The sequence below is a fragment of the Rhinopithecus bieti genome, unplaced genomic scaffold (genome assembly GCF_001698545.2).
Source record: "Rhinopithecus bieti isolate Rb0 unplaced genomic scaffold, ASM169854v2 scaffold_21542, whole genome shotgun sequence".
Taxonomy (NCBI): Eukaryota; Metazoa; Chordata; class Mammalia; order Primates; family Cercopithecidae; genus Rhinopithecus; species Rhinopithecus bieti.
This window is the reverse complement of record NW_016810483.1, coordinates 2,345,713-2,359,662: the sequence shown is the minus strand read 5'-3', so window position 1 is coordinate 2,359,662 and position 13,950 is coordinate 2,345,713. Positions and strand designations below refer to the sequence as shown.

Genomic DNA, 13,950 nt, shown 5'->3' with positions numbered 1-13,950 from the left:
AGTGAACAGTAAAAACAAAACAAAACAAAACAAAACAAAACAAAACAAAACAAAACAAAAAAAACCATAAGCCCTTCCCTTACGGCATGCCAGTATTTTAAAGATTTTCTCCTGGTGCCCTCCCTGCATGTGTGAACGACAGGCGGTGATATGGCACCATGCCACATGGCCCTGAGAGAATCCTTTCTCCCACTTCTAAGTCCCAAAAGTGATTGGTTTTAAGCAATCAGACACATAGATCACAGTTCTTCAAAGCACGATGGCTGCCAAACACCAGGCAGCATGTTTAGGGTACAAAACGCTGATTCACCCCCCAGGGTGCTTCTGTCTGACCTCAGCAGGAATGTTTTTTGCCCTAAGTAGGTTACCTCCCTGACAGATAGACATGGGACAGGTGATGCTGCCAAGAGTCTGCTTTGGAGCAAAAATAAGTACCTGTATCTCAGGCCTCTGCAGTTAGCCACACCTGGTCCTCCTTCTGGTCCCATATACCTGACAAGACATGCCCAGCATGCTCTCTATATTCTCCACTGTGCATCACCGGTTTCTAACCTCCTGACTTTCTTGCCAGCAAAAAGATGAGGTGAGGGCAAAGGGAACTGGCAACAGGGATTTTCTTAGGGGCTTCTTCTAAACTACTGCTGAACAGATAGGTCCGGCCCCAAGCTACAACCAGTGGAGGCTACCACTTGGACTTGATTCAAAGCTTACCCCACTCTGTAATCTAATTCTCATCAAAAGTCTGGGCTAGCCAACAGACACATGAAAAAATGCTCATCATCACTCGCCACCAGAGAAATGCAAATCAAAACCACAATGAGATACCATCTCACACCAGTTAGAATGGTGATCATTAAAAAGTCAGGAAACTACAGGTGCTGGAGAAGATGTGGAGAAATATTAACACTCTTACACTGTTGGTGGGACTGTAAACTAGTTCAACCATTGTGGAAGACAGTGTGGCGATTCCTCAAGGATCTAGAACTAGAAATACCATTTGACCCAGCCATCCCATTACTGCGTATATACCCAAAGGATTATAAATCACGCTGCTATAAAGACACATGCACACGTATGTTTACGGGGGCACTAGTCACAATAGCAAAGACTTGGAACCAATCCAAATGTCCATCAATAACAGACTGGATTAAGAAAATGTGGCACATATACAACATGGAATACTATGCACCCATAAACTAGGATGAGTTCATGTCCCTTGTAGGGACATGGATGAAGCTGNAACTACAGGTGCTGGAGAAGATGTGGAGAAATATTAACACTCTTACACTGTTGGTGGGACTGTAAACTAGTTCAACCATTGTGGAAGACAGTGTGGCGATTCCTCAAGGATCTAGAACTAGAAATACCATTTGACCCAGCCATCCCATTACTGCGTATATACCCAAAGGATTATAAATCACGCTGCTATAAAGACACATGCACACGTATGTTTACGGGGGCACTAGTCACAATAGCAAAGACTTGGAACCAATCCAAATGTCCATCAATAACAGACTGGATTAAGAAAATGTGGCACATATACAACATGGAATACTATGCACCCATAAACTAGGATGAGTTCATGTCCCTTGTAGGGACATGGATGAAGCTGGAAACCATCATTCTCAGCAAACGATTGCAAGAACAGAAAACTAAACACCGCATGTTCTCACTCATAGGTGGGAACTGAACAATGAGAACACTTGGACACAGGAAGGGGAACATCACACACTGGGGCCTGTCATGGGGTGGGGGAGGGGGGAGGGATAGCATTAGGAGATATACCTAATGTAAATCTCGAGTTAATGGGTGCAGCACACCAACATGGCACATGTATACATATGTAACAAACCTGAACGTTGTGCACATGTACCCTAGAACTTAAAAGCATAATAAAAAAATAAATTAATTAATAAATTAATTAAAAAGTCTGGGCTGTAGTGAAGGTGGTCTGGGGAGCAGCCCACAGGGGAGCCACCAGAATCTGGCAGTCACTGCAAGTCCCTGAGGGTCAGGGAAATCTCAGATCTAGTCCCTGCATAGTCACTAACTAGCTATGTGACCTGTGCAAATGATAACATCATTCTGGGCCCCAGCTGCACCCTCTGTACAAACGGGAGAATACCCCATAAGATTACTATGAGGATTACATAGGAAAATCAGTATAGTATCAAGCCTGTGTCAAGTCTGTTGAGCATTGTGTCTGGCACAAAGTAAGAGTTACATAAATGTTAGCTGCATTCTCATCACCACCATACATGTCAGGTCCTTTCATCCTTGACAAGAGCAAAACAGAACCTTAAAGTTGTGTCACTTGCCTGTGATCACACAGCCAAGGAGTGGTCTCGTGGTAGCTCCTAAGGAAAGGAAGCAAATGGGGTCTGGTCCTTTCAGTCATATAATTTCTATTCTGTTGGCTCACGTAAGAATGGCAAGCCACTAGTTTTGAGGACTGAACCAGTATGGTGGCTCCCCCGTGGGCTGCTCCCCAGACCACCTTAACTACAGCCCAGACTTTTGATGAGAACCTGTCTGGGATGTGAATCAAGTGTCTGGAGAAAAGTCCTGTTCTTTCCAAGTGTCAAAACCTCAGTGATAAACACACAGCTTCCATTGCTTCTCAAACTTGAACATGTATTCCAAACCCCTGAGGCTCTTGTTACAACGCAGATCCTGATGCAGGTCTGGGGCAGGGCCAGAGAATGAGTTTCTAACAAGCTTCCAGGTCATAGCAGAGCTGCTGGTCTGCAGCCTCTGTGTAGCAAGACTCGAGGGTATGTAGGGCAAATGCAAATTCCTGCACCCCATCTCAGATCAACAAAGTCCAGGTTTCAGGAGAAAGGCCTAGGAAGCTGTGAGTTTAACAAATACCCTATAAGAACATCATCAGGGAATCTGAGAAATACCAGGCTAATGGTGAAGGTCAGCAGTCAGCAACTGTTTCTGTAAATGGTCAGACAGTAAATATTTCAGTTTTTGTAGGCTATATGGTTTCTGCTGCCACCACTCAAACTTGCCATTGTAGTGTCAAAGCAGCTGTAGACAATACGTAAATGAATGTGACTCTGTCCCAATAAAACTTTATTTACAAAAGGAAGCAGGGCGGGCTGACCATAATCTGTGGAGCTTTGTTATAGTGTTATAGATTGTTTAAATGCCTTGACTCACGTTGGCAGGAAGTAGCAGTAACAATTTTGAAGACAATTTGGGGGAATTTGACCACAGGTTCTCTGAAATTCTCTAATGGGAAAGAAAGATTTAAAATAACTAGCTTGCTCAGTACTTCAAAACAAATACAAATTGTACTCTGATTTTCTGGAAAAAAAAACAAAAACAAAACTGAAATGAGGAAAAACTATTCAAAATAATGGGAATTAGAGTTTACTGCTTAAATGTCAACGGGTCCTACATATCAGTATGAAAACAAGCACCAGTTAAAGGCTTGTGTATCAGGCACAGTTCTGAAAACTAACTTCTAGAATTTTAGCAAGTAAACCAAGAGCACTGACATTTATTCATGAACACAGAATTTAATTTAAAAAAGAAAAAAAAAGCAACACTAGACATGTACATGTTTCAAAGTTCCTTGCCTTTTGAAAATAACAAGGCCTGTAAACACAAATGTTATTGTTACATAGTCAAATACATGGCAATATGTCAAGAGGCCACAAATCAAAAACAGAGACTGTGTATCAAGTGAAACTGTCTGTAAGTACACTAGCCAGGCGGAAACCTTCAGGGGTTATTTGAAGGCAACTGCCAACTGTGGAGTGCAGAAAATGCAAGCGACTGTAATACACAGGGCTCTGTCAATAAATGATGAGAACGAGGCAAGGAATATCGTGACTGGACAGAGGGCAGGTTAGATCCCAGAGAGTAAAGCGCCCAGTGTGGGTCCCCTGTTTTTGAGAATAATATGATGCCCCAAAAAAGCAGAGACTGCCCAACCACCAACTGATCAGGGTTTAAGGAAACATCTTTGACCAAATGCTTAAGGACACCTTGGAACAAATATTTAGAAAGCGGTGAATCCGAGAAATACTCGAGTTATAAAACATCTAATGATGGTGGCTGAACTGAAAGCAAAAAAGCTGGGATGAGAAAAAAGGGCATATTTCTGATTTGGACTATAGAGGACAGCTGAAATGGAATAAAAAGCATATGATGTGTTCATTGAGGAAACACAGGATTTATAAGGCAGGAAAAAAAGCGGGGATACGTTAAAGGAAAGAAGCTTGTTTTGGATTTGCCTGTGTGCAAATCCCCCATGAGGTTCATTTACATTCTTTATGTGCTGTTTCAGACCAAAATGATTTATAGCTTGTAAATCCTACCTATCCTGCTTCATGAAAGGCCTAGTAAATATGAACATACGCCAGGAAAGAGAAAACTCTGGTATTTTCCTTTAAATGCAGTGATTTGCACACAGTAGGCTAAGTTAATACATGTTTTGTCAAACTGAATTTCAGTTAAATTTAACAAATATATTTTAGGGACACTGATTTTATCATAATTTAGTATTCACTTCTAAGCTGAATGAAAACTTTAAGTACCACTTTGCAGACTAAAACACAGACCTGAATTTGGATCTTGGATATGCCACTAACCACCAGTTCTATGACCCTGGGTTAGTTATTTAATTGCTATTATTTGATTTCCTCATCTGTAAAATGGGTATAATCATCCTTACTGCTTCCTGCGTGGTCAGGTGGATAAAGTGAGACATCACTCCATATGCAAGACTCTAGCCAGTGCTTGGCACAGAGAAGGAACTGATTAAATGTGAGTTCTCATCCGTTTCCCTAGTGCACCATAATGCAATGTAATATTTCGAATTTTAATTCAGGCAATTACTTAAATAGTAATTGCTATTTGTATTTACATAGCTGCTTTGATCCAAGAAGCTCAAAGGGCTTTACTAAACTTAGCATTTTAATAAATGTTTCATTTGCATTTTGTTGATTCTGTTTACCCACACCAAAACTTGGAATTTCCTAAAGCAAGACAATCAGACAGGGAAACAAGGCAGTATCTTCACATTTACAGGTATCCCAGGCCTGAGTTTTGTCTATTGCCCTAAGAAGTCGAGACTCTCTGTTCCTATGGAATAAAACGACATCAAGAGGCTTGAATGCACCTGCTTCCTCTTGCTGCTACCCTTTAGCTGCTGCCATTGAACTTGATCCCCACCACACTTTTCTCAGGCACTGACAACAGAGGTATGTTTATTGCACCAATGAATTTATATATAATCAGCACAATAAACATTATTAAACTGTGGGGAGAAAATCAAAGCACGAAGCATGGTGCCAGTACTGAATTCTAATGATGCTGAATGTCCATGATTACACAGGGACAGGATCTTAACAAGCCTTGATTTGAACGTTGGCATCCGCCTCACAAATCACATGGGCCGCTCCTCCCGTAATAGTGCTGAATATTGATAAATGTCTCTACCCTGCGCAACAGGGAAGTGGGTTTCTATTGGCAATCTTTACCAAAGTGTGTTTTTTCCCTTCTCTACACTCAAGGGTTTACCCTGAATGATTTAATTATAATTTTCCTTGTGTAAGACAAATTAAAGAGGAGAGTAGGAGTGTCGTGCCAAGCACATTATTTATCTCCTTAACAGATTGAAGCTCACCAAACCCCAGAGCTGCTGCTACTGCAGTGGCTGCTCACAGGAGCCAGCAAAATGCACGGGGGCAAGAGTGGGGGAGAAGGAGTTTTCCAAATGGCATGGAAATACATATGCAACTCAGCTGAGATCATTAGCCATCTCAGTACTTTGAAAACAAACAGTAACTCTCACAACACTACCTTTTTCCAACAAATTTTCCCATCGAGCACTCCCAGATCATGTCAGAAAGCAATCTTAAAGCTGCTAAGCCGCGATCAAGGTCATGGGGCTAGATGGTTATTCACTGTGGCAGAGACTCTTCCTTGCCCATCAGAATGGAGGGAAAAGAATATCACACAGAAATCAAAGAGCTTGGAAGGACACATATTTCACAAATGCACTGATGAGTAAGAGAGAAAACTTATCCAAGGCAGTGACAAGAAACTCCTGAGACAATTGGCAGATCAGTGTACAGTGAGACCATACCTTTATAGTGACATCTTTTTCTTTTTTTTTTTTTGGTATTTAACTGGTTATCACACGTGATTTTTAAATTAAGCCTAATAAGGTAATGCTACATAATATTCACTTGTAGGATTTATATGTATACAAAGCTGGCTAACTAACAACTGCTTTTTTTTTTAAATTAAAAGACAGGATCTTGCTCTGTTGCCCAGGCTGGAGTACAATGGTGTGATCATGGCTCACTGCAGCCTCAAAACTTCTGGGCTCAAATGATCCTCCCACCTCAGCCTCTGGAGTACTCCAGGTGCATGCCACCATGCCAGGCTAATTAAAAAAAAAAAAGTTTAATAGAAATTGGGGTCCCTCTATGTTGTCCAGGCTAGTCTTGAACTCCTGGCCTCAAGCAATCCTCCTGCCTCGGTCTCCCAAAGTGCTGAGATGACAGGCATGAACCACTGTACCAGACCTAACTGATTTTTTAATGATCAATTCTGTAAGTTTAAACTCAACTATCTTTAACTGAAGGTGCTCATGTGTCTTGATAGCTACATTCAGTTAAAACGTGCTGACCGGAATTTTCTTTTAATCCAGCCATGTCTAGAAACCTACCAGATAATATAAACTGAGAGATTCAAGAGATTAAGTAGTGGCATATAATTCCATAGTTGCTTCTTTTTTGCATGTACGATTGGAAAACTCAGCCTGCTTTTACATCTAGATTAAGGCTCATTGGAATCTGAATTCTTTTCTGATCCATATTCTAATTCTGGTGTGTAGTATGATGAAGATTAAGCATAACTTTTGTGCAGACAAATAAGGACCATAAAAAAAAAATTCAAACAAACTTAGTCTCCCAGAATTAGACTGTCTCTTAGATCCACTTACTTTCAAATGTGCCTTAAGACATGAAAAGGGCTATTCTTCTCCCACTTGCCTCCTTGCTAATCTATCACCTGACTGCAGATACATAACCTTTTAGAAAATGAAACTGAGCACAGCGCATCTAAACAAGAAGAGTTTTCTATGTCACAGGAAATCTGTGCAGGCTCCACAACAGCCGATGAGATTGCAACAAATACTTTAAGTGCATCAGTCGGCGTTTTTCAGTGTATGGCCTCCTGCTCTGCCTATGGATAAAGATGTAATTCAATCACTCTGCAGTAAATGGACGCATCAACCTTAGGACATCAAAACCAAGTATAGCAAAGGACAACAGCCTAGAACCTTTTCTTTAATGCTCCCTGAGGTTTTCTTTCTTGAAAAAAAAAATAAAATAAAATAAAGACATTATAAGAAATTGTAAAGCAAGAGCTAAGATTGGCTTCCAGACACATATATCTATCCTTGCTGGAAACAACAGAAACCACATTTCACCCAGTGGCTCCAAACTGATTCTCAGTGTCCACCATTCTATTCTTCTATCTATTCTTCAAACTCTTGTAAACCAATATGCTTAACGCATCTTTTAGTTCTTCGGTGTCTGCCTCAGAAATTCCAAAATGATCTTGGAAGGATAGTTGAAAATTTTAGTTAATACATATATATTATCCTCATCTCTGGAAACCACTCGTGGTTTTACACTCGAACATTGTGTGTGTGTGTGTGTGTGTTCAGATAATATTTTTCTGGTATAAAGATATACATCCAGTTAAACAGTAGGCTTCTTAAACACTCAATATTTTGAGAAATATATGAAATTATATTTGTGATTACATAACTGAAATATATAATCAAATTTTTTTTTCACAGAGCCATTTTTATTAAAAAACAAAATACAGATTTTGCTTTCTCCTGATAGAAATGGCATTTCCTGTCACATACTACTTTTAAGGTTTCTTTACTTTTGTGTATGGAAGCTCTGCCTATGAGATATACAGAAAACAGTTTAGGAATAGTAAACAAAAAAGTTTTCAATTTCAGGGGCACTGTATTTTCTATTCTTGAAGAGTACTTCAACAGTGGTATTAATGCTTCTGGGTACTAAGAATACAATAACATGAATTAAAAGATTTTCTTAGAACTGCATGCTAACATGACATACTCTGGATCTCTAAAACAAGCTCAGCTTCCAGTAACATTCATGTAAAACTCAGGGCAATTCAAAAATAAAATGTCTTAATTTCTAAATAGGAATACAGCTGCTGAGACAATACTACACTCTGTATCCCACGATGAAGAGAAACTGTGCTGTGTCTGTTTATGTGACTATATATACAACAGACCCCCCGCCTCCACCACCACTACCTCTTCTGTCTCTCCATCCTCCAAACCTTCACTCAGAATACATACGGGGAAGACCATGTGCTCCGGGGCACAATGATGAAAAACATGGGCGCCCAGCCTTCAAGGGGAGCAATGTAGAGTAACATAAGTTCTATGTTTTCTCAAACCATAATTCAAAATTGCCCACAGCAGACACTACTATTCCCTGAAGGCACTTCCAGCCAAGGAATTCAGCTTGTACGGAGTGAGCACTTGGCAGAAGGAGTAGGCCTGGAAGCCTGGAAATCCAACCCATCCAATGAGAAACTACACGACTTCTGCCCGGGTTCCTAAGCTGAGAGTAGATCTACATAAGTGCTAATTCCATGTTGAAAAGGTGAAAATAATTAGATGCTTCACACCCAAACCATACTGAATACATTCTTCAGTAATTATATGCACACTCAAGTCACATGGATCCAATTAGGGATCACGGAGATACGGTGAGGCAGGGCCACCCACCCCTCTCATGTTAAAGGCAGTGTTGGACCTATCTCAGTGGCTGCTTCCTACCTTTCCCTTTTGGGAGTGTGGACTGAGAGCTGTCCATTGGTAGAGGCATGTGGGTTCATTATTAAGGAGGTCTTGGAAGGTGCAGAGGAGGAGACACATGTCGTGGTCAGATCCAAACTGCTGTGATTGTTGCCTGTGGTTTCTTCTGCAGTATGAGCACTTGTCACTTCTTTCCAGAGCTGCTGCAGTTCTGTTGGAATCATGCCTGAAACAAACAAATTGGATAATTAAATCAATTAACAGCTAATTCCGTCCTCTTCAAACAGTAATTAAATCAAAGAGTCAGTAAACAAAGCCTAGTGTTAGGGGGGTTTTTTGGTGTGTGCAGTTTTTTTTTCCCTCCCAACTAAGGCAGATGCAGTAGTAAAAAGTGTGTCCTCCTACTGAGCAACTGAGTGGAAGCTGCCCTCATCACACATAAAAGACTCAGGTGAAAAGGATTCAAAACACAGTCACTTTGCCACAACAGTATGCCTCTAACCATCCGAAATGTTATTTCTCAATTTTTGATGAAAAGTAGATAGATGTTACCTTAGTTTTAGACACAAAGAAGGGCTCAAAATAAATTTGTTCAACTATACTATTATGACAACATGAACTACAAAATGAATAATTTTTGTGCTTAAGTCTTAAATGATGACAAATAGCTTTGTTATTAAATATAGTTTTTATTAATCACTTTTAGACATAAATTATGAATTCATATCGTCTTCCTGAAATGCTTTTCAACTTTTAACAGTCAAATTGATTATACTATGATTATTTCATTAACACACCTATCTTCCTCATTAATTTTGGTTTCTAGTACCACATGCTTAATTGATGGATGTGTCTACTGAAAAACTGTATAACTTTTTATACAAGTAACACTGTTATTACTGTCATTTCTTAGATCAATGGTAATGAACCATTGCAGAATAAAATGAAAACGTAAAATAAACTTACAGTAATAAAGTTCTCGTTTTTTTGAAGGGGATCAAAATGGACATGGGTTTTAAGGAGTGAATCCCGTATTTTCCCCCAAGAAGGGATACAATCAGTATGCCAAGCTCACTATTGTGGGCCTCTTCGTTTTTATCTTGGTGGCATGCCTCTGTAGCTCAAGTTTCCAAATCCCACCTCAATGAATATTCTACCCCATACACGCACAGAATAAAAATACGCTAGATGACAACAAAAACCACAACAACGACAACAAGCAACATAACTTCCTTGGGAGAAACACTGAAATCATAAACCCTGCACATCCTAAGGCAATACCACGTTAGAAGTGGACGTCTGGATTGCAGTTCATTGTTTCAATCAACTGTAACATAGCCATCCCAGAAAGCCTGCCATTTTCTGACTATATAGCAGCAGCCGAAACAGGCATGTTTCTTACCAAACCTAAGGTATTGAATTAAAAAAGAAGGCTGTGTGCATTATATTCATTTGAAACACATAATAAAAAATGCCAAGGTCTAAATTTAATTTATTTTTGTCATTTAGAATACAATGGATAGATAATCATCTCAACGTGATCAGCCAAACATCTTTACTTTGCTAAACTGTTAAAGATTTTAATTATGCTAGCATTGGAGAGCACTGGTCTAATGAGGCGATGGACTCCAGAGAATCCGAGTGGTTAAGAACTGTGAAATGAGTCTGATAGGATTTTTTTATATTCACCGTGGATCGTTTGCATATCAAAGAGGAGTAAATTATTGCACAGCAGACCAATAACCTTCCCCGCCTTTCTGAGAGGAGCGTTAACAAAAACAGTTGGTCTCTCCTAACGGTTCTCCACGAAAATGTTCAAATGCTCAAGTATTTGCAATTAATATATATTATAAAGGAGGCTTCAAATGATACATTAAGTGGTCAGATATTCTTAGGAAGCATCCTCGACAGACAAGTCGGTTTTCTTCTCCCTTCATAAAAATCAAATGCCAATTATATTTTGATGGATTTTGTCCCAAATGAGCATTTAGTTATTAGGCATATTCAATTATTACTTGTCCCCTGAAATTAAACCTCGGAGGCAAATTAAACAAAGGGAAAGGTCACTCCACAACCCCATGTCCGGTTTTGCTGCATCTGGACTATTATTTTCAAACACCTTTTGAAGACAGGTGGGATGCATTTGTAGCTAGCAGGCCTGCTACTGTTGTCTGCACACCAACAATTACCTGTGCACATGGGTGACCCTCAGACCACTGTTTACTCAGTGGAAACAACAGTTAATAGGCTTCTCTGTTGATGATGGCATATTGATATAAAACCACACAAGTCGACACCTATTTTTATTTTCTAGAGAGTAAATGCATGAAAAGAACAAGCCACCTATTTCTCAACTCAAACTAATTGATTTCTGGGTCAGCTGCATGGGAGGTGGGAAGACCAGGACAGGGTTCTGACAACTGTGTTAACTCCCGCTTTCTCTGGAAGAAAAGCAGAACTTCAACGCTGTTTTAGAAGTAAGCTGTTTATCCAGCAAATAAAGACAAAGACAAATGTATTCAGCACTTGTTATACCTACAGGGTGCATTAATATTACTCTACTCTCCATCTATTCCAATGGGCTGGCAAATCAGTTTCATTATCCATAGAGAAAAATGGTAAATAAAAATAGTAACTCATTAAGTGACAACAGCGATACTTCTGGGTCAAACTGCAATGTGATAATTACTTTTAAGAACATTCTCATCACACTTAACACAGAAGCAGTCAAATGGCTTTCCTCCATCAATGCCATATATTGTTAGTGATGTTAAACTGTTAGTTCAATGAGCACTACCTACCAAAAGGTGTTGTTACTTGACAGCTAAGATCTCATGTTAGACAGATAAAAGGTAACCCAGTCACTCATCAGACTAAATGGATAACAAATTTCCAGAAAGTATGTATTTCTTCCAAAATGGTAGACTAAGAATAATAGTACGAAGTTAAACAAATCCATTAGCAGGTACATAACCAAGCATGTAATTTTCTGCTACCCAGAGTTTACATTTTAAAAATTAAAAGGTCAGAATAAGACTGAAAGAATATTTCTGTATGAAATTACTGGTGCTAGGGAGGATGAGATGATTAAAGAGACCAGGGTGAAAAGCAGATAGGCTAATTACGTAAGGCAGAGAGAAGACCCTACAATAACCTTAAAAACAACAGAAAATATCCCTCCGTTTCATATCATAAAACCTTCAGGGATAAAAAGGCCTTCAAAATATTAATTTTCTATCTATTCCTATACTTGACATTTATATGTTTAAGGTTAACTTGGTAAGGCCATGAACAGGTATGTAAAATAATCTTGAGGATTTCTTTATGAAGTGGGCATTACCAGTATTTTTAACAGATAACCTCCATGCCTTGCAACATTTCTTTTTCCAGGACAACTGGCCCCTTCATTATAGAAGAAAATGCAGGCACAGGTTTAAAAAATGTATGTTGTGGGGACAGATGACAGATTACTGTTCATGGAACTCAATTTTACAACCCTAGGTATCACTGGCTCAAAGACAAACAGAGTTGATCAGCCTTTTTTTGTCCTTGTACATCCATACCCAGGTGACCATGTTCAAGCAAGCAGAAAGTTGATTTAAACCTCATAATGACATCAGTTTTAAGCCATCATCTCTCTGATAAAAAAAAAATTGTGTTCCAGTCCAACATGACTGAAATCTCCAGCCACTTTGGGTGAGGGAGTGGGGGGACAAAACCAACCTCCTGATTCAGAGAGATGGAAATAACACTAGTAGTTCACTTTACTGCAAGAACCTGACACCAGAAATATTTGTATTTATGTTTATTCCATCTCGGGCACACATAGAGGCACCCCTTAGATTTCAAATATGCTTCTTCCTAATGTTGCAGGGGCTAATAGTTACAGCAGACTGCTAAGCCTATCAATCAATGCCATGACTAGTGAATTACCTACCAGTGTCTCTGATATGTTACTGCAGTGATTACACTTCATGCATCACCACATTCATTTCTTTCACATTACACATGAGCTTGTCTTGTCACTGCCCAATTGCCCTCTTTTGGACAGCTTAACTGATGTACTATAACAATGAACCTTAGTGAGCAAACTTAATAGTATAGGAGTGGTGGGAAAAGATGAGAGAGGTTGGAGCTCAAGTCCGGTAGGTGTGTCAGAACACCCTGCCATGTTTCCAACAATAAATCCAAAGATGTAATTAACACATGCTATGACATTCTGCAAGCACAAAAATGCATTCACTGATGTACATATATATATATATCCTTTCTTTTCTCCTTATTGCTCAGTTATGATATCTTCTATTTTGACAATGGAGATGCTGAGTATGTATCGAGCAGCTGAGCAGTCATGGCAGAAAGGAGTGGAGGGGCAAGAGAGAGGTTAAGAGGAAAAAGCCCTGGTCTCGATAGTAAAAACAAAACCAGCCTCATAAGGGACAGAAGTTGGGTGTGGTTGACTTAAGGGAAAAGATTCAAATGCAGATACGCTTTCCTGACTTCACTTGACACGAAAAGTTACCAAACAAATGGCCGTGCCTTAAACAACATGAAGGAGGTTCCATATTTTTAACCTTCTTTAGAAGGCAACTGAATCCAACACACCGATCAATGGCTTTAGCTACCAGCCTTTAAGGTACATATAAACCAACATCCAAATCTACTAGAGTTCAAAGAACTGCTGGCCTCGAGGAGGCAACTCAAATCTGCCCTACCACGCATAGATGGAGGAATTGTGTTTCAAAACATAGGCATGGCACTACTTTCTCTTTCCTTCCTTCCTGCTTGTCCGCCCTCCCTCCCTCTTGACATCCCTTCCCACCTTCCTTTCTAGTTCTGAATAATCCATCTGCTTTCACATTACATATGTGAAAGTTAGGGTTGCTTAAACCAAGAGGATGTCCTAAAAACACCGAGAGTTCCCATTTGTTTCTGATGTCCATCACCCTTGGGATAAAATGTCAGTGGGCTCTGCAAAAGAAATTCACTAAACGTATTTAAAAAATCTTACTTTTCAAGGAATCTCAGTTGTTGAGGAACTGGAGATTGAAATGGTACCTGTTCTGATGAGTATAGAACTAACTTGCTCAAAATCAACAGATGAATGCAAA

At 39.6% G+C, this 13,950-nt stretch overlaps 1 protein-coding gene across 15 annotated transcripts in view; it reads right to left on the bottom strand.

Annotated features, from left to right (window-relative positions):
* FOXP1 (forkhead box P1) overlaps positions 1 to 13,950 on the bottom strand; it is a 639,921-nt gene that overhangs the window by 76,674 nt on the left and 549,297 nt on the right. For all 15 annotated transcript variants that reach the window (XM_017892176.1, XM_017892168.1, XM_017892169.1 and 12 more), the window contains one exon: positions 8,861 to 9,065. In XM_017892176.1, the coding sequence (XP_017747665.1) occupies positions 8,861 to 9,065 (205 nt within the window). The remainder of the gene's footprint in view (positions 1 to 8,860; positions 9,066 to 13,950) is intronic.